The sequence below is a fragment of the Petromyzon marinus genome, unplaced genomic scaffold (assembly GCF_048934315.1).
Source record: "Petromyzon marinus isolate PM22_M1 ecotype Great Lakes invasive population unplaced genomic scaffold, UKy_Petmar_22M1.pri1.0 PM_Scaffold_442, whole genome shotgun sequence".
In the NCBI taxonomy this organism is placed as follows: Eukaryota; Metazoa; Chordata; class Hyperoartia; order Petromyzontiformes; family Petromyzontidae; genus Petromyzon; species Petromyzon marinus.
The window spans coordinates 1-22175 of NW_027423438.1; the positions used below are offsets into that span (position 1 = coordinate 1).

General features: G+C 53.5%; 1 protein-coding gene across 1 annotated transcript; it reads right to left on the reverse strand.

Annotated features, from left to right (window-relative positions):
* Positions 1–1167: 1167 nt before the first annotated feature.
* LOC142923356 (N-alpha-acetyltransferase 25, NatB auxiliary subunit-like) lies at positions 1168–20488 on the reverse strand. The gene is made up of 5 exons (XM_076064432.1): positions 20384–20488; positions 13039–13124; positions 8181–8319; positions 3720–3838; positions 1168–1503 (listed from the first exon to the last, which is right to left on the reverse strand). The coding sequence occupies exons 1-5, from the start codon at positions 20439–20441 to the stop codon at positions 1183–1185; spliced, it is 723 nt and encodes a 240-aa protein (XP_075920547.1). The 5' UTR covers positions 20442–20488; the 3' UTR covers positions 1168–1182.
* Between the last annotated feature and the right edge of the window lie 1687 nt (positions 20489–22175).

Consider the following 22175-nt stretch of genomic DNA (forward strand, 5'->3'; position numbering starts at 1 on the left):
GAGCCATTCCCTGTACACCTTGGGGTGCGACAGGGATGTCCTCTGGCTCCCACATTATTTAACATCTATTTTGACCCCGTAGTTCGTGAAGCCTTCAATAGCTGTACCGGGGGAATCTCCATATGGTACAGATATAATGGGAGGCTAATCGATGCCCGGGTGCGGTCAAGGGATGGCTCCCTATTGCTCAACCACGTTATGTATGCTGATGATTTGGTAATAGCTGCTCAGTCAGAGGAGGAGTTGGAGACGCTGCTGCTGAGACTGGAGCGTGCCACTAAGAAGTGGGGCCTTACCATCAGCCCCACCAAAACTAAGCACCTGCCTGGGTATTTTGTACCATCGGACACTCCACCCCCACAACTCCCAATCGGTGATGGGGCAGTTGTGGAGAGAGTGGAGAGTTTCCCATACCTGGGCAGTGTGCTTATGACTGGCTCCAGTTTAACAGCAGAGGTCTCACTCCGAATCAGTCGAGCGGCAATATCTTTTCATCGGTTGCGTAACGCTGTGTGGAAGCTACCTGGTCTGTCGCTCCGCACTAAGCTTCAGGTCTTCTCGGCCACGGTCATTCCCTCCCTTCTCTACGCTTGCGAAACGTGGACCCCCCTAATGGAACATCTTCGCCGGTTAGAAACATTTAGGCTGGCCTGCCTACGATCCATCCTGGGTTTAACCAGACTGGATTGTGTGAGGAGCTCACAAATCCTTGAAAGATCTGGGCAGGGTCCCATCGGTGAGCTCCTCCGGCAGGCAAGGCTGCGATGGCTGGGTCATGTAGCCCGCATGCCCAGCCACCGCATGCCGAAACAGCTTTTGTTTGGCCGGATTGAGGGGGCTAAGCGGGCGCGGCACGGGCTAGAGAAGAGATGGAGTGATGTGGTACAGGAGGACGTGGAGCTGAGTGGACTTGCCGATGACTGGTACCAGCGGTGTCAAGATCGGCCTCTGTGGAGGAGGCTCGTGAAGGATGCTACTGGGCAGTTGGAGGCAGTCTCCCTCCAACAAAAACGGAGGGCGGAGGAGCGACGCTCACAACAGCGAGCGGAGCGCCGGGTGGCTAAAGCACAGCAGGTTGGCACAGTAGGGGGCACAGGTGGTGCATCAGCCAGTCATCTCAGTCAGTCGACCCGTGGCACCTGGGTCTGCCCCGTGACCTCCTGCCAGCGGGCGTTCGACACTTCACGTGGCCTCAGGGTGCACATAGCCTGGCACAAGCGTCGTGGTGACGTCACCGCCACTTAGTGGCGAATGGCGGTTGTTGTTGTTGTTGTAGCTGTGTGTGTAGCTGTGTAGCTGTGTGTGTAGCTGTGTGTGTAGCTGTGTGTGTAGCTGTGTAGCTGTGTGTGTAGCTGTGTGTGTAGCTGTGTGTGTAGCTGTATAGCTGTGTGTGTAGCTGTGTGTGTAGCTGTGTGTGTAGCTGGCTACCTGCATGACGACACTCATGACAGCCCAGAAGTAATACGGATTCTTCGGGGTCACCTTATAGAGAGCCATCGCCGCCTAAACAACATCAACATCAACAACATCAACAACATCATCAACAACATCAACAACATCATCAACAACATCAACAACATCAACATCATCAACATCAACAACATCAACAACATCAACAACAACAACAACATCAACAACATCAACATCAACAACATCAACATCAACAACATCAACAACAACATCACCAACAACATCAACATCATCAATAACATCAACAACATCAACATCAACAACATCAACATCATCAGCATCAACATCACTAACATCAACATCATCAACAACATCAACAACATCAACAACATCATCACCAACAACAACAACAACAACATCACCAACATCACCAACAACAACATCAACAACATCAACAACATCACCAACATCACCAACATCACCAACAACATCACCAACAACATCACCACCATCATCACCACCATCATCACCACCATCATCACCACCATCATCACCACCATCATCACCAACATCATCACCAACATCACCATCAACATCATCATCAACATCACCATCAACATCACCATCATCATCACCAACATCACCACCAACATCACCATCAACATCACCAACATCACCAACAACACCAACAACAACATCACCAACAACATCACCACCATCATCACCACCATCATCATCACCACCACCATCATCACCAACATCATCACCAGCATCACCATCAACATCACCAACATCATCACCAACATCACCAACATCATCACCAACATCATCACCAACATCACCAACATCATCACCAACATCAGCAGCAGCACCATCATCACCATCATCACCAACATTATCATCGTCATCATCATCATCATGATGATGATGAATCTGCTGGTGTTGATGGTGGCGATGATGATGATGATGCTGATAATGATGATGTAGCTGATGATGATGATACTGATGATGACGTAACTGATGATGACATAACTGATGATGATGGTGCTGATGATGATGTTGATGATGTAACTGATAATGATGACGACGATGACGATGACGACGATGACGATGATGACGATGATGACGACGATGACGACGACGACGATGATGACGATGATGACGATGATGATGACGACGACGACGATGACGACGATGACGATGACGACGATGACGATGACGACGACGACGACGATGACGATGACGACGATGATGACGATGATGACGACGATGACGACGACGATGACGACGACGATGACGATGATGATGACGATGATGACGATGACGACGATGATGACGATGATGACGACGATGATGACGATGATGACGACGATGATGACGATGATGACGATGACGACGATGATGACGATGATGACGATGACGATGATGACGATGACGATGACGACGATGATGACGATGATGACGATGACGATGATGACGATGACGACGATGATGACGATGATGACGACGATGACGATGATGATGACGATGATGACGACGATGACGATGATGATGACGATGACGACGACGACGACGATGACGACGATGATGACGACGATGACGACGACGACGACGACGATGACGACGATGACGACGATGACGATGACGATGATGACGATGACGATGACGACGATGATGACGATGATGACGACGATGACGACGACGACGATGATGATGACGATGATGACGATGACGATGATGACGATGATGACGATGACGATGACGACGATGATGACGATGATGACGATGACGACGATGACGATGACGACGATGATGACGATGATGACGACGATGACGACGACGATGACGACGATGACGATGATGATGACGATGATGACGATGATGACGATGACGACGATGACGACGATGATGACGACGATGATGACGATGATGACGATGACGACGATGATGACGATGATGACGACGATGACGACGACGATGACGACGATGACGATGATGATGACGATGATGACGATGATGACGATGACGACGATGATGACGATGATGACGACGATGATGATGAAGATGACGACGATGATGACGATGATGACGATGACGACGATGATGACGATGATGACGACGATGATGACGATCATGACGATGACGACGATGACGACGATGACGACGATGACGACGACGATGACGACGACGATGACGACGACAATGACGACGACGATGACGATGATGATGACGATGATGACGATGACGACGATGACGACGATGACGATGACGACGAGGTGACCAGGGCTGTGTCTGCAGAGTCTCCGTACGTGCTGCATCTTCTTGTACTCCCCGATGCGCACGTAGGCCATGAAGAGGTGGGCCTGATGGTCCTCGTTAGCCGGGAACTTTCTCACCGCAGACTCGTACAGCTTCATCACCAGCTCGGCTGCTCACCCGGTGAGGAGGGGTGAGGAGACACGGGGGGTGGTGGTGAGTAGTGGTGTAAGGGGAAGGTGAGTGACTGGGTGAGTGACTAGGTGAGTGACTAGGTGAGTGACTAGGTGACTAGGTGAGTGTCTAGGTGAGTGACTGGGTGTCTGGGTGAGTGACTGGGTGAGTGACTAGGTGAGTGACTAGGTGAGTGTCTGGGTGAGTGTCTGGGTGAGTGACTAGGTGAGTGACTGGGTGAGTGACTGGCTGAGTGACAAGGTGAGTGTCTGGGTGAGTGACTAGGTGAGTGACTAGGTGAGTGACTAGGTGACTAGGTGAGTGACTAGGTGAGTGTCTAGGTGAGTGACTGGGTGTCTGGGTGAGTGACTGGGTGAGTGACTAGGTGAGTGACTAGGTGAGTGTCTGGGTGAGTGTCTGGGTGAGTGACTAGGTGAGTGACTGGGTGAGTGACTGGCTGAGTGACAAGGTGAGTGACTGAGTGAGTGACTGGGTGAGTGACTGGCTGAGTGACAAGGTGAGTGACTGGGTGAGTGTCTGGGTGAGTGACTAGGTGAGTGACTGGGTGAGTGACTGGCTGAGTGACAAGGTGAGTGACTAGGTGAGTGACTAGGTGACTAGGTGAGTGACTAGGTGAGTGTCTAGGTGAGTGACTGGGTGTCTGGGTGAGTGACTGGGTGAGTGACTAGGTGAGTGACTAGGTGAGTGTCTGGGTGAGTGTCTGGGTGAGTGATTAGGTGAGTGACTGGGTGAGTGACTGGCTGAGTGACAAGGTGAGTGACTGGGTGAGTGACTGGGTGAGTGACTGGCTGAGTGACAAGGTGAGTGACTGGGTGAGTGTCTGGGTGAGTGACTAGGTGAGTGACTGGGTGAGTGACTGGCTGAGTGACAAGGTGAGTGACTGGGTGAGTGACTGGCTGAGTGACAAGGTGAGTGACTGGGTGAGTGACTGGGTGAGTGACTGGGTGAGTGACTGGGTGAGTGACAAGGTGAGTGACTGGGTGAGTGACTGGCTGAGTGACAAGGTGAGTGACTGGGTGAGTGACTGGGTGAGTGACTGGGTGAGTGACTGGGTGAGTGACTGGGTGAGTGACTGGGTGAGTGTCTGGGTGAGTGACTAGGTGAGTGACTAGGTGAGTGACTAGGTGAGTATCTGAGTGAGTGACTAGGTGAGTGACTAGGTGAGTGACTAGGTGAGTGACTGGGTGAGTGACTAGGTGAGTGTCTAGGTGAGTGACTAGGTGAGTGACTAGGTGAGTGTCTAGGTGAGTGACTGGGTGAGTGACTGGTTGAGTGACTAGGTGAGTGACTAGGTGAGTGACTGGGTGAGTGACTGGCTGAGTGACTGGGTGAGTGTCTAGGTGAGTGACTGGGTGAGTGACTGGCTGATTGACTAGGTGAGTGTCTAGGTGAGTGACTGGGTGAGTGACTGGGTGAGTGACTAGGTGTCTAGGTGAGTGACTGGGTGAGTGACTGGGTGAGTGACTGGGTGAGTGTCTAGGTGAGTGACTGGCTGAGTGACTAAGTGAGTGTCTAGGTGAGTGACTGGGTGAGTGACTAGGTGAGTGACTGGGTGAGTGTCTAGGTGAGTGACTGGCTGAGTGACTAAGTGAGTGTCTAGGTGAGTGACTGGGTGAGTGACTAGGTGAGTGACTAGGTGAGTGACTAGGTGAGTGACTGGGTGAGTGACTAGGTGAGTGTCTAGGTGAGTGACTGGCTGAGTGACTAAGTGAGTGTCTAGGTGAGTGACTGGGTAAGTGACTAGGTGAGTGACTGGGTGAGTGACTGGGTGAGTGTCTAGGTGAGTGACTGGGTGAGTGACTGGGTGAGTGTCTAGGTGAGTGACTGGGTGAGTGACTAGGTGAGTGTCTAGGTGAGTGACTGGCTGAATGACTAAGTGAGTGTCTAGGTGAGTGACTGGGTGAGTGACTAGGTGAGTGACTGGGTGAGTGACTGGGTGAGTGTCTGGGTGAGTGTCTAAGAGAGTGACTGAGTGTCTGGGTGAGTGACTGGGTGAGTGTCTGGGTGAGTGACTGGGTGAGTGACTGGGTGAGTGACTAGGTGAGTGACTAGGTGAGTGACTGGGTGAGTGACTGGGTGACTGGGTGAGTGTCTAGGTGAGTGACTAGGTGAGTGACTGGGTGAGTGTCTAGGTGAGTGACTGGTGAGTGACTGGGTGAGTGTCTAGGTGAGTGACTGGGTGACTAGGTGAGTGACTAGGTGAGTGACTAGGTGAGTGACTAGGTGACTAGGTGAGTGACTAGGTGAGTGTCTAGGTGAGTGACTGGGTGTCTGGGTGAGTGACTGGGTGAGTGACTAGGTGAGTGACTAGGTGAGTGTCTGGGTGAGTGTCTGGGTGAGTGTCTGGGTGAGTGACTAGGTGAGTGACTGGGTGAGTGACTAGGTGAGTGACTAGGTGAGTGACTAGGTGAGTGACTAGGTGAGTGTCTAGGTGAGTGACTAGGTGAGTGACTAGGTGAGTGACTAGGTGAGTGACTGAGTGACTAGGTGAGTGACTGGGTGAGTGACTGGGTGTGTGACTAGGTGAGTGACTAAATGAGTGACTAGGTGAGTGACTAGGTGAGTGACTAGGTGAGTGACTGGGTGAGTGACTGGGTGAGTGACTAGTTGAGTGACTAGGTGAGTGACTAGGTGAGTGACTAGGTGAGTGACTAGGTGAGTGACTGGCTGAGTGACTAGGTGAGTGACTAGGTGAGTGTCTAGGTGAGTGACTGGGTGAGTGACTGAGTGACTGGGTGAGTGACTAGGTGAGTGACTGGGTGAGTGACTGGGTGAGTGACTAGTTGAGTGACTAGGTGAGTGACTAGGTGAGTGACTAGGTGAGTGACTGGCTGAGTGACTAGGTGAGTGCCTAGGTGAGTGACTGGGTGAGTGACTAGGTGAGTGACTGGGTGTCTAGGTGAGTGACTAGGTGAGTGACTAGGTGAGTGACTGGGTGAGTGACTAGGTGAGTGACTGGGTGAGTGACTAGGTGAGTGTCTAGGTGAGTGACTAGGTGAGTGTCCAGGTGAGTGACTAGGTGTCTAGGTGAGTGACTAGGTGAGTGTCTGGGTGAGTGTCTGGCTGAGTGACTAGGTGAGTGTCTAGGTGAGTGACTAGGTGTCTAGGTGAGTGACTAGGTGAGTGACTGGGTGAGTGACTAGGTGAGTGACTGGGTGAGTGACTGGGTGAGTGACTGGGTGAGTGACTAGGTGAGTGACTGGGTGAGTGACTAGGTGAGTGTCTAGGTGAGTGACTAGGTGAGTGTCTAGGTGAGTGACTAGGTGTCTAGGTGAGTGACTAGGTGAGTGTCTGGGTGAGTGTCTGGCTGAGTGACTAGGTGAGTGTCTAGGTGAGTGACTAGGTGTCTAGGTGAGTGACTAGGTGAGTGGACTGGGTGAGTGACTAGGTGAGTGACTAGGTGAGTGACTAGGTGAGTGACTGGGTGAGTGACTGGGTGAGTGACTGGGTGAGTGACTGGGTGAGTGACTAGGTGAGTGTCTAGGTGAGTGACTAGGTGAGTGTCTAGGTGAGTGACTAGGTGTCTAGGTGAGTGACTAGGTGAGTGTCTGGGTGAGTGTCTGGCTGAGTGACTAGGTGAGTGACTAGGTGAGTGACTAGGTGAGTGACTGGGTGAGTGACTAGGTGAGTGACTAGGTGAGTGACTGGGTGAGTGACTAGGTGAGTGACTGGGTGAGTGTCTGGCTGAGTGACTAGGTGAGTGACTAGGTGAGTGACTAGGTGAGTGACTGGGTGAGTGACTAGGTGAGTGACTAGGTGAGTGTCTGGGTGAGTGTCTGGCTGAGTGACTAGGTGAGTGTCTAGGTGAGTGACTAGGTGTCTAGGTGAGTGACTAGGTGAGTGACTGGGTGAGTGTCTGGCTGAGTGACTAGGTGAGTGACTAGGTGAGTGACTAGGTGAGTGACTGGGTGAGTGACTAGGTGAGTGACTAGGTGAGTGACTGGGTGAGTGACTAGGTGAGTGTCTAGGTGAGTGACTAGGTGAGTGTCTAGGTGAGTGACTAGGTGTCTAGGTGAGTGACTAGGTGAGTGTCTGGGTGAGTGTCTGGCTGAGTGACTAGGTGAGTGTCTAGGTGAGTGACTAGGTGTCTAGGTGAGTGACTAGGTGAGTGACTGGGTGAGTGTCTGGCTGAGTGACTAGGTGAGTGACTAGGTGAGTGACTAGGTGAGTGACTGGGTGAGTGACTAGGTGAGTGACTAGGTGAGTGACTAGGTGAGTGACTAGGTAAGTGACTAGGTGAGTGACTGGGTGAGTGACTGGGTGAGTGACTAGGTGAGTGACTGGGTGAGTGACTAGGTGAGTGACTGGGTGTCACGCACGCCGATGCATCTCCCGGTACAGGATGGTGAGTGCCTGTAGTGAGTTGTCGTCTGTCGGTTCCAGAGCAGCAACGTCACGAGCGAGGCCCAGGGCCTCATCCTGGCGGCCAAGACGCTGCAGGCCAATCGCCTTGAGCACCTGGAGGTGAGGGCAGACACTCACCAACTCGCTCACCAACTCGCTCACCACTCACTCACTCACAAACTCACCAACTCGCTCACCAACTCGCTCACCAACTCGCTCACCACTCACTCACTCAGTCACTCACTCAGTCACCAACTCACCAACTCGCTCACCAACTCGCTCACCAACTCGCTCACCAACTCGCTCGCCAACTCACTCGCCAACTCACTTGCCAACTCGCTCACCAACTCGCTCACCCACTCACTCACCACTCACTCACCAACTCGCTCACCAACTCGCTCACCAACTCGCTCACCAACTCGCTCACCACTCACTCACCCACTCACTCACCCACTCAGTCACTCACCCAGCCACTCACTCACTAACCCACTCACTCACCAACTCGCTCACCAACTCGCTCACCCACTCAGTCATTCACCCACTCAGTCATTCACCCACTCAGTCACTCACCCAGCCACTCACTAACCCACTCACTCACCAACTCGCTCACCACTCACTCACTCACTCAGTCACCAACTCGCTCACCAACTCGCTCACCACTCACTCACTCAGTCACCAACTCACCAACTCGCTCACCAACTCGCTCACCACTCACTCACTCACTCACAAACTCACCAACTCGCTCACCAACTCGCTCACCAACTCGCTCACCACTCACTCAGTCACTCACTCAGTCACCAACTCACCAACTCGCTCACCAACTCGCTCACCCACTCACTCACTCAGTCACTCACTCAGTCACCAACTCACCAACTCGCTCACCAACTCGCTCACCAACTCGCTCACCAACTCGCTCGCCAACTCACTCGCCAACTCACTTGCCAACTCGCTCACCAACTCGCTCACCAACTCGCTCACCCACTCACTCACCACTCACTCACCAACTCGCTCACCAACTCGCTCACCAACTCGCTCACCACTCACTCACCCACTCACTCACCCACTCAGTCACTCACCCAGCCACTCACTCACTAACCCACTCACTCACCAACTCGCTCACCAACTCGCTCACCCACTCAGTCATTCACCCACTCAGTCACTCACCCAGCCACTCACTAACCCACTCACTCACCAACTCGCTCACCACTCACTCACTCACTCAGTCACCAACTCACCAACTCGCTCACCACTCACTCACTCAGTCACTCACCCAGCCACTCACTAACCCACTCACTCACCAACTCGCTCACCACTCACTCACTCAGTCACCAACTCACCAACTCGCTCACCAACTTGCTCACCACTCACTCACTCAGTCACCAACTCACCAACTCGCTCACTAACTCGCTCACCAACTCACTCACCAACTCACTCACCAACTCACTCACCAACTCACTCACCAACTCGCTCACCAACTCGCTCACCAACTCGCTCACCAACTCACTCACCAACTCACTCACCAACTCGCTCACCAACTCGCTCACCACTCACTCACCAACTCGCTCACCCACTCAGTCACTCACCCAGCCACTCACTAACCCACTCACTCACCACTCACTCACCAACTCGCTCACCCACTCAGTCACTCACCCACTCAGTCACTCACCCAGCCACTCACTAACCCACTCACTCACCAACTCGCTCACCAACTCGCTCACAAACTCGCTCACCAACTCGCTCACCACTCACTCACCAACTCGCTCACCCACTCAGTCACTCACCCAGCCACTCACTAACCCACTCACTCACCAACTCGCTCACCAACTCGCTCACCAACTCGCTCACCAACTCGCTACCACTCACTCACTCAGTCACCAACTCGCTCACCAACTCACTCACCAACTCGCTCACCCACTCGCTCACCAACTCACTCACCCACTCGCCCACCAACTCGCCCACCAACTCGCTCACCCACTCGCTCACCAACTCACTCACCCACTCGCTCACCCACTCGCTCACCCACTCACCAACTCACTCACCAACTCGCTCACTAACTCGCTCACCAACTCGCTGACCAACTCACTCACCAACTCACTCACCAACTCGCTCACCAACTCGCTCACCAACTCGCTCACCAACTCACTCACCAACTCGCTCACCAACTCGCTCACCACTCACTCACCAACTCGCTCACCCACTCAGTCACTCACCCAGCAACTCACTAACCCACTCACTCACCACTCACTCACCAACTCGCTCACCCACTCAGTTACTCACCCACTCAGTCACTCACCCAGCCACTCACTAACCCACTCACTCACCAACTCGCTCACCAACTCGCTCACCAACTCGCTCACCAACTCGCTCACCACTCACTCACTCACCCAGCCACTCACTAACCCACTCACTCACCAACTCGCTCACCAACTCGCTCACCAACTCGCTACCACTCACTCACTCACTCACCAACTCGCTCACCAACTCACTCACCAACTCGCTCACCAACTCGCTCACCAACTCGCTCACCCACTCGCTCACCCACTCGCTCACCCACTCACCAACTCACTCACCAACTCGCTCACCAACTCGCTCACCAACTCGCTGACCAACTCACTCACCAACTCGCTCACCAACTCGCTCACCAACTCGCTCACCAACTCGCTCACCAACTCACTCACCAACTCACTCACCAACTCGCTCACCAACTCGCTCACCAACTCGCTCACCACTCACTCACTCACCCAGCCACTCACTAACCCACTCACTCACCAACTCGCTCACCAACTCGCTCACCAACTCGCTACCACTCACTCACTCACTCACCAACTCGCTCACCAACTCACTCACCAACTCGCTCACCAACTCGCTCACCAACTCGCTCACCCACTCGCTCACCCACTCGCTCACCCACTCACCAACTCACTCACCAACTCGCTCACCAACTCGCTCACCAACTCGCTGACCAACTCACTCACCAACTCACTCACCAACTCGCTCACCAACTCGCTCACCAACTCGCTCACCAACTCACTCACCAACTCACTCACCAACTCGCTCACCAACTCGCTCACCAACTCGCTCACCACTCACTCACTCACCCAGCCACTCACTAACCCACTCACTCACCAACTCGCTCACCAACTCGCTCACCAACTCGCTACCACTCACTCACTCACTCACCAACTCGCTCACCAACTCACTCACCAACTCGCTCACCAACTCACTCACCAACTCGCTCACCCACTCGCTCACTAACTCACTCACCCACTCGCCCACCAACTCGCTCACCAACTCGCTCACCCACTCGCTCACCAACTCACTCACCCACTCGCTCACCCACTCGCTCACCCACTCGCTCACCAACTCGCTGACCAACTCGCTCACCAACTCGCTGACCAACTCGCTCACCACTCACTCACCAACTCGCTCACCACTCACTCACCAACTCGCTCACCCACTCTCTCACCCACTCGCTCACTCACCCACTCACTCACCTACTCACTCACTCACCTACTCACCCACTCACTCACTCATTCACTCACCCACTAATTCACTCACACACTCATTCACTCACCCACTCACTCACTCACCCACTCACTCACCCACCCACCCACCCACTCACTCACCCACCCACCCACTCACTCACCCACCTACCCACTCACCGATCCACTCACTCACTCACTCACCCACTTACTCACTCACTCACCCACCCACCCACTCACCCATAAACTCACTCACTCACTGACCCAGCCACCCACTCACCCATTCATTCACCCAGCCACTAACTCACCCAACAACTCGCTCACTCACCCCGCCACCCACCCTCATCGCCCAGGTGTGTGTGTGTGTGTAGGTGTGTGTGTGTAGGTGTGTGTGTAGGTGTGTGTGTAGGTGTGTGTGTAGGTGTGTGTGTGTGTGTAGGTGTGTGTGTAGGAGTGTGTGTGTAGGTGTGTGTAGGTGTGTGTGTAGGTGTGTGTAGGTGTGTGTGTAGGTGTGTGTAGGTGTGTGTGTAGGTGTGTAGGTGTGTGTGTAGGTGTGTAGGTGTGTGTGTAGGTGTGTGTGTAGGTGTGTGTGTAGGTGTGTGTGACTGTGTGTGTGACTGTGTGTGTGACTGTGTGTGTAGGTGTGTAGTTGTGTAGGTGTGTGTGTAGGTGTGTGTGTGACTGTGTGTGTGACTGTGTGTGTGACTGTGTGTGTAGGTGTGTAGTTGTGTAGGTGTGTGTGTAGGTGTGTGTGTGTAGGTGTGTGTAGGTGTGTGTAGGTGTGTGTAGGTGTGTGTAGGTGTGTGTAGGTGTTTGTGTGTAGGTGTGTGTGTGTAGGTGTGTGACTGTGTGTGACTGTGTAGATGTGTGTAGGTGTGTGACTGTGTGTGACTGTGTAGGTGTGTGTAGATGTGTGTAGGTGTGTGTAGGTGTGTGTGTGTAGGTGTGTGTGTGTAGGTGTGTGTGTGTGACTGTGTGTGTAACTGTGTGTGTGTATGTGGTGGGGAGTGATAGTGTAGTGGTTAGCGCTACGCTGCGCTATGAACCTGGCGACCCGGGTTCGATTCCCGCTCACGGCCAACACCAGTGATGATTATCTGAACCGGTCCCGGGCCTCCCCTAGGTCGACTCAGCCTCAAATGAGTACCTGGTGCGGTGTGTAAACATCGCCACTAGGGAGACAAAGGCGGTCGGGCGTGGTGCTGGCCACCCACCCCCTCGTGTACCGTTCCGGCCTTCATAGGTGCTCGCTAACAGCACTTGCCCCTACAGTCTGTTAAGGCTATACGGGGGATCTTTGTCTTTGTGTATGTGTAGGTGTGTGTGTGTGTGACTGTGTGTGTGTGTGCACCTTGGCACAGTGTAGGTCTCTGTGTTTCTTGAGGACGCGGTCCGCCTGTTGGATGGCCATCTTGTTGTTTGCATTGTCCAGGTAATCTACACAGACACAGACAAAGATCCCCCAGGTAGCCTCTAGCAACCTGTAGGGGCAAGTGCTGTTACTAGCGAGTAGCAGCACCTACACACACAGACAAAGATCCCCCAGGTAGCCTCTAGCAGGATGTAGGGGCAAGTGCTGTTAGTAGCGAGTAGCTGCACCTACACACACAGACAAAGATCCCCCAGGTAGCCTCTAGCAGGGCTGTAGGGGCAAGTGCTGTTAGTAGCGAGTAGCAGCACCTACACAGACACAGACAAAGATCCCCCAGGTAGCCTCTAGCAGGGCTGTAGGGGCAAGTGCTGTTAGTAGCGAGTAGCAGCACCTACACACACACAGACAAAGATCCCCCAGGTAGCCTTTAGCAGGCTGTAGGGGCAAGTGCTGTTAGTAGCGAGTAGCAGCACCTACACACACAGACAAAGATCCCCCAGGTAGCCTCTAGCAGGATGTAGGGGCAAGTGCTGTTAGTAGCGAGTAGCAGCACCTACACACACACAGACAAAGATCCTTCAGGTAGCCTCTAGCAGGCTGTAGGGGCAAGTGCTGTTAGTAGCGAGTAGCAGCACCTACACACACAGACAAAGATCCCCCAGGTAGCCTCTAGCAGGCTGTAGGGGCAAGTGCTGTTACTAGCACGTAGCAGCACCTACACACACACAGACAAAGATCCCCCAGGTAGCCTCTAGCAGGATGTAGGGGCAAGTGCTGTTAGTAGCGAGTAGCAGCACCTACACACACAAAGATCCCCCAGGTAGCCTCTAGCAGGCTGTAGGGGTAAGTGCTGTTAGTAGCGAGTAGCGGCACCTACACACACACAGACAAAGATCCCCCAGGTAGCCTCTAGCAGGATGTAGGGGCAAGTGCTGTTAGTAGCGAGTAGCAGCACCTACACATACAGACAAAGATCCCCCAGGTAGCCTCTAGCAGGATGTAGGGGCAAGTGCTGTTAGTAGCGAGTAGCAGCGCCTATAAGGCTACCGGCGCTGTGGCACACACAAGGGGGTGGGTGGCCACCACCACGCCCGGCCGCCTTTGTCTCCCCAGTGGCGATGTTCACTACACACCACACCAGGTACTCATTTGAGACTGAGTCCACCTAGAGGAGGCCCAAGACCGTTTCAGATAATCGTCACCGGTGTGAGCGTGAATTGAACACTCTCACACCCGGACACACAGTGACACACACACACAGACACACACACAGACACACAGTGACACACACACACACAGTCACACACACACACACACTGACACACACACTGACACAACAACAACCGCCATTCGCCACTAAGCGGCGGTGACGTCACCACGACGCTTGTGCCAGGCTATGTGCACCCTGAGGCCAAGTGAAGTGTCGAACGCCCGCTGGCAGGAGGTCACGGGGCAGACCCAGGTGCCACGGGTCGACTGACTGAGATGACTGGCTGATGCACCACCTGTGCCCCCTACTGTGCCAACCTGCTGTTCTTTAGCCACCCGGCGCTCCGCTCGTTGTTGTGAGCGTCGCTCCTCCGCCCTCCGTTGTTGTTGGAGGGCGACTGCCTCCAACTGCCCAGTAGCGTCCTTCACGAGCCTCCTCCACAGAGGCCGATCTTGACACCGCTGGTACCAGTCATCGGCAAGTCCACTTAGCTCCACGTCCTCCTGTACCACATCACTCCATCTCTTCTCTAGCCCGTGCCGCGCCCGTTTAGCCCCCTCGATCCGGACGAACAAAAGCTGTTTCGGCATGCGGTGGCTGGGCATGCAGGCTACATGACCCAGCCATCACAGCCTTGCCTGCCGGAGGAGCTCACCGATGGGACCTTGCCCAGATCTTTCAAGGATTTGTGAGCTCACACAATCCAGTCTGGTTAAACCCAGGATGGATCGTAGGCAGGCTAGCCTAAATGTTTCTAACCGGCGAGGATGTTCCATCAGGGGGGTCCACGTTTCGCAAGCGTAGAGAAGGGAGGGAATGACCGTGGCCGAGAAGACCTGAAGCTTAGTGCGGAGCGACAGACCAGGTAGCTTCCACACAGCGTTACGCAACCGATGAAAAGATATTGCCGCTCGACTGATTCAGAGTGAGACCTCTGCTATCAAACCGGAGCCGGTCATGAGCACACTGCCCAGGTATGGGAAACTCTCCACTCTCTCCACAACTGCCTTGCCTGCATCCTTCCACGGATGTTTGTCTTCGGTGGGGGCATAAGTAACTACGACCACCACTCCTCGCCTCTGGTTGATGGGAAGGCGAGCCCAAAGTAGCCGGGGGCTCACAGCTTCCCACACCTCACCGCCACGCTCCCATGCCCCCTTCATTATTTTGTTCAAAAGAAGAGCCACTCCCTGTTGTTTGGCAGTCTGCTGCCCCGAGTAGAGGAACTGTCCACCCCTCATGGTGGCAGGAGCCAGAACCGGTCCACCGGACCTCCTGAATGCCACAGAGATCCAGGCGGTACCGGTCCAGCTCCCGACAGAGAGAGCGGCAGCCTCTCCTCCGCTGTGAGCGTTCGAACATTCCACGTGGCCACACCAAGTGGCTTTTCGTTGTTTCTGGAGGAGCCCCGAGGGTTGAGATTCATTTCTCCTGGCTCCGCCAATTGGGGTTTGGCCAGGAGACGTCATAGACGGCTGTCCCCCCGGGGGCCTCCAGCACAAATTTCGTTTGATATTTTTAGTGTTTTGTGGTTTGGTGGAGGTGTTACCAGCTCCTCGCACCCGTCCAGAGCCCCCGTTTGGCCGCTGTGGTGGTCACAGACGCCATGAAGGGAAAGGCGAATCTCAGTTTGCCCTCCCCCCCCCCCCAAGGCACTGCTCACCACAGTGTTGCCGTCTGGAACCAACGGGAAAGACAAAGATCCCCCGTGCAGCCTTAACAGACTGTAGTGGCAAGTGCTGTTAGCGAGCACCACCTATGAAGGCCGGAACGGTACACGAGGGGGTGGGTGGCTACCAGCACCACGCCCGGCCGCCTTTGTCTCCCCAGTGGCGATGTTTACACACCGCACCAGGTTCTCATTTCAGGCTGAGTCGACCTAGGGGAGGCCCGGGACCGGTTCAGATAATCGTCACCGGTGTTGGCCGTGAGCGGGAATCGAACCCGGGTCGCCGGGTTCATAGCGCAGCGTAGCGCTAAACGCTACACTATCGCTCCCCACACAGTGACACACAAAGACAAAGACACACACACACTGACACACACACACTGACACACACACTGACACACACAGACACACACACTGACACACACTGACACACACAAACTGACACACACAGACTGACACACACTGACACACACACACTGACAGACACTGACACACACACACACTGACACATACTGACACACTGACACACAGAAACTGACACACACTGACACACACACACTGACACACACACACTGACACACACAAATTGACACATTGACACACACAAACTGACACACACACCCTGACACACACTGACACACACACTGACACACACACACTGACACACACACACACTGACACACACACACTGACACACACTGACACACACACACTGACACACACACAGTCACACTGACACACACACTGACACACACACTGACACACAGACACACACACACTGACACACAATGCCAGACGGAGCTAATGCACTGGCACAGCTGTGGGGCGTGAATGAGTCAAACCCGACTCTACCCCGAGTCTCATCAATGAATGTGCCGCATCATCAGCATCGCCAAAGCACACCCCGCACACCCACCCACTCACATACTCTCACATACACACACTGACACACCCACTCACACACACTCTCACATACTCACACACACACTCTCACATACACACACACCCCACACATTCACATACACTCTCACACACACCCCACACACACTCTCACCCACTCACACATACTCTCACATACTCACACACACACCCACTCACACACACTCTCACATACTCCCCCATACACCCACCCACTCACACACACACTCTCACATACACACACACCCACTCATCCACCCACTCACCCACCCACTCACACACACTCTCACACACACCCACTCACACACACTCTCACATACTCACACACACTCTCACATACACACACACCCCACACATTCACATACACTCTCACACACACCCCACACACACTCTCACATACACCCACACCCACCCACCCACCCACCCACTCACACACACTCTCACATACTCACACACACCCACACACTCTCACACACACCCCACACACCCACTAACACACACTCTCACACACACCCCACACACCAACTCACACACACTCTCACATACTCCCCCATACACCCACCCACTCACACACACTCTCACATACACACACACCCACCCACCCACTCACACACACTCTCACATACTCTCACACACACCGCACCCACTCACACACACCCCACACAACCAACACACTCACACACACTCTCACATACTCACACACACACACACACCCACTCACACTCACTCTCCCATACTCTCACATACTCACACACCCCACTCACTCACTCACACTCTCACATACTCACACACACACACTCACACACCCCACACACTCACACACACTTTCAGACACTCACACACCCCACACACCAACCCACTCACTCTCAAACATACTCACACACAATCCCACTCACTCACTCACATACTCACACACCCCACACACTCACACACACACACTCTCACGTACTCACACACCCCACATACCCACTCACACTCTCACATACACACACACCCCACACACTCACTCACACTCTCACATACACACCCACCCACTCACTCACACTCAAACATACTCACACACACACACAACCACTCACTCACACTCTCACATACTCACACACACACACCCACTCACTCACACTCTCACATACTCACACACCCACCCACCCACTCACTCACACTCTCAGACACTCACACACATACACACCACACACCCACCCACTCACTCACACTCTCACATACTCACACACACCCCACCCACCCACTCACTCACACTCTCACACACCCCACACCCCACACACCCACTCACACTCACATACTCACACACCCCACACACTCACACACACTCTCACATACTCGCACACACACCCACCCACTCACTCACACACACTCTCCCATACTCACACACACACCCACTCACTCACACTCTCACATACTCACACACACACCCACCCACTCACTCACACTCTCATATACTCACACACCCCACACACACACTCACTCACACTCTCACATACTCACACACCCCACACACCCACCCACTCACTCACACACACTCTCAGACACTCACACACATACACACCCACCCACTCACTCACACTCTCACATACTCACACACACACCCCACCCACTCACTCACACATTGACCCACTGACTCACTCATACACTCACCCACTCACTCACACTCACTGACACACTTACTGACACACTTACTGAAACTCTCCCACCTCCTCACGTACACACTCACGTACACACTCACTCACACACTCACCAACACACTCACTGACACACTGACTCGCTGATACACTCACACACTCACTCACCCACCCATTCATTCACCTACCCACTCACGCACGCACACACCTACACACTCACACACAAAGATCCCCCGTATAGCCTGTAACAGGCTGTAGGGGCAAGTGCTGTTAGTAGCGAGTAGCAGCACCTACACACACAGATAAAGATCCTCCAGGTAGCCTCTAGCAGGGCTGTAGGGGCAAGTGTTGTTAGTAGCGAGTAGCAGCACCTACACACATACAGACAAAGATCCCCCAGGTAGCCTCTAGCAGGGCTGTAGGGGCAAGTGTTGTTAGTAGCGAGTAGCAGCACCTACACACACACACAGACAAAGATCCCCCAAGTAGCCTCTAGCAGGGCTGTAGGGGAAAGTGCTGCTAGTAGCGAGTAGCAGCACCTACACACACACACAAAGATCCCCCAGCACCACGCCCGGCCGCCTTTGTCTCTCCCCCAGTGCTGGCGATGTTCACTACACACCACAGCTACACCAGACACTCAGTTCAGGCTGTGTCGACCTAGGGGAGGCCCAGGACCGGTTCAGATAATCGCTGTCACTGGTGGTGGTGGTGGCGGCCGTGAGCGGGAATCGAACTAGGGTCTATCTGGGTTAGTAGCGCAGCGCTAACCACTGCACCACCACTCCCCGCATAGAGACCCACACAGAGACCCACAGATCACCATAGAGACCCATAGAAATCCACAGAGAGACTCCCATTGACCCAGAAACCCATAGAGACTCAGTTTTCAGTTTCATATTATTTATTTTTGGAATAGCCCTGTGAGCCATTCGGCTCTTGAATTGGGTGCAACCACAACAAACAAAACTAAAACACGACCCATAGAGACCCATAGAGACCCATAGACACCCATAGAGACCTACAGAGATACACAGACCCATAGAGACCCATAGAGACCTACAGAGACCTACAGAGACACACAGAGATCCAGAGACCCATAGAGACCCATAGAGATCTATAGAAACACACAGACACCCATAGAGACCTACAGAGACCCATAGAGACCCATAGAGACCTACAGAGACCTACAGAGACACACAGAGACACACAGAGATCTAGAGACCCATAGAGACCTACAGAGACACACAGAGACCCATAGAGACCCATAGAGATCTACAGAGATACACAGAGACCCATAGAGACCCATAGAGACCCATAGAGATCTACAGAGACACACAGAGACCCATAGAGACCCATAGAGATCTACAGAGACACACAGAGACCCACAGAGACCCATAGAGATCTACAGAGACACACAGAGACAGAGACCCGGGTTCGTAGCGCTAACCGCTAACCGCTGCCCCACCGCTCCCCTCCCAGCCACCCCACCACCCACACATTCTACCCAACCACACACACACACGCCGGACTGGTGAAGTATGGCCATTTACAAACCCAACCCCGTCTCACACCATCACAAACTAAAGTCTGCAGCCAACGAGACCACGGTCCCTTAGGCCTCAGCCTACGGCCTTTCCTGGATCCGCCGGCCGCCTCCCCCCCCACCGCACCACCGGGGCCCCGCTAGTCGAGCACCCCCCCCCCCACCCTACCCCCTCGGTTTACGGGGTTGGACGCTCTAAGCTCGCGGGGCGGGGGTGGTGGCTGTGCGAGTGAGCCGAGTGGCAGCCCCGCTCGTGCCCGAGAGATGTCGCGGTAGCGCCGCCGCCGCCGCCGCTACCGCCGCTACCTCCCGGCGCGGCAGACCGCGCGCGCGACCCCCGTTACCGTAGACAGGCCTCAGGCGGCGGTCGTTAGGATCCTGCACATGGCTGCGGGCAGCCATCGCGCCGCTTTGCACTGCGCATGCGCGCGGGGGTGGGGTGGGGTGGGGGGGGTTGTGATGGAGGGGTGGGGGTGGGGGGTGGAGGGGGGATTGAGGTGGTGGGGGCGGGGGTGGGGAGGGGTGGGGTGGGACGCGGTGATTAAGAGGTGACGTCACTGTGTGGGTCTCTATGAGTCTCTATGGGTCTCTGTGTGTCTCTATGAGTCTCTATGGGTCTCTATGTGTCTCTATGGGTCTCTGTGTGTCTCTATGAGTCTCTATGGGTCTCTGTGTGTCTCTATGAGTCTCTGTGAGTCTCTGTGGGTCTCTATGAGTCTCTATTGGTCTCTGTGTGTCTCTATGGGTCTCTATGAGTCTCTATGAGTCTCTATGGGTCTCTGTGGGTCTCTGTGTGTCTCTATGAGTCTCTGTGGGTCTCTGTGTGTCTCTATGGGTCTCTGTGTGTCTCTATGAGTCTCTATGAGTCTCTATGGGTCTCTGTGGGTCTCTGTGTGTCTCTATGAGTCTCTGTGAGTCTCTGTGGGTCTCTATGAGTCTCTATTGGTCTCTGTGTGTATCTATGGGTCTCTATGAGTCTCTATGAGTCTCTATGGGTCTCTGTGGGTCTCTGTGTGTCTCTATGAGTCTCTGTGGGTCTCTGTGTGTCTCTATGGGTCTCTGTGTGTCTCTATGAGTCTCTATGAGTCTCTATGGGTCTCTGTGGGTCTCTGTGTGTCTCTATGAGTCTCTGTGGGTCTCTGTGTGTCTCTATGGGTCTCTGTGTGTCTCTATGAGTCTCTATGAGTCTCTATGGGTCTCTGTGGGTCTCTGTGTGTCTCTATGAGTCTCTATGGGTCTCTATGAGTCTCTATGGGTTTCTGTGTGTCTCTATGGGTCTCTGTGTGTCTCTATGAGTCTCTATGAGTCTCTATGGGTCTCTGTGGGTCTCTGTGTGTCTCTATGAGTCTCTGTGGGTCTCTGTGTGTCTCTATGGGTCTCTGTGTGTCTCTGTGGGTCACTCTGTGTATCTCTATGAGTCTCTGTGGGTCTCTATGGGTCACTGTGTGGGTCTCTGTGGGTCTCTATGAGTCTCTGTGGGTCTCTATGGGTCACTGTGTGGGTCTCTTTGAGACTCTGTGGGTCTCTATGGGTCACTGTGTGGGTCTCTGTGTGTCTCTATGAGTCTCTGTGGGTCTCTACGGGTCACTCTGTGGGTCTCTATGAGTCTCTGTGGGTCTCTATGGGTCACTCTGCGGGTCTCTATGAGTCTATGAGTCTCTATGGGTCGCTGTGTGTCTCTATGATCCTTTGATTACAAAGATCATGAAAACTAGAGGCAAGGCTTGGGCATGTGCTCACAAAAGTAATTTGGTCAGTGACTGGCTAGAATAGTGGATTTTAAGGAATAGATGCGTCAAAAAAATATATGGCATGCAAAAAATGCCTACTTTTCCTCCACTCTTCCTGGAATCACATGGAAATGCCAGGATTTTCTGGAAAACAATAAAATCTATCGAAAAGGCATCCAAAACAGACAATCTGCCCGTTGAGCTTAACCGAAATGGGGAATATTTTCCAGATCCCAAAAAAATAGCTGACAATTTTAACCTCATAGTAATAGGTTTTACCCTTTTAACTGGCACAAAAACTGACACCTTTATTCAAGGCGTCATGTTTGCAATAACCACAACACAAGCAGTCAAAATGCAAACAAAAGAGGCAACTCTGATAATAATAATATTGGCACTGTCCTTG

Coding starts and splice junctions, on each gene's coding strand:
- LOC142923356 (XM_076064432.1), bottom strand. CDS start 20,441: ATGGCTGCCCGCAGCCATGTGCAGGATCCTAACGACCGCCGCCTGAGG. Junction 13,125..20,383: donor CCGCCTGAGGCCTGTCTACG/GTAACGGGGGTC, acceptor GTGTCTGTGTAG/ATTACCTGGACAATGCAAAC. Junction 1,504..3,719: donor AGTACAAGAAGATGCAGCAC/GTACGGAGACTC, acceptor GATGTTGTTTAG/GCGGCGATGGCTCTCTATAA.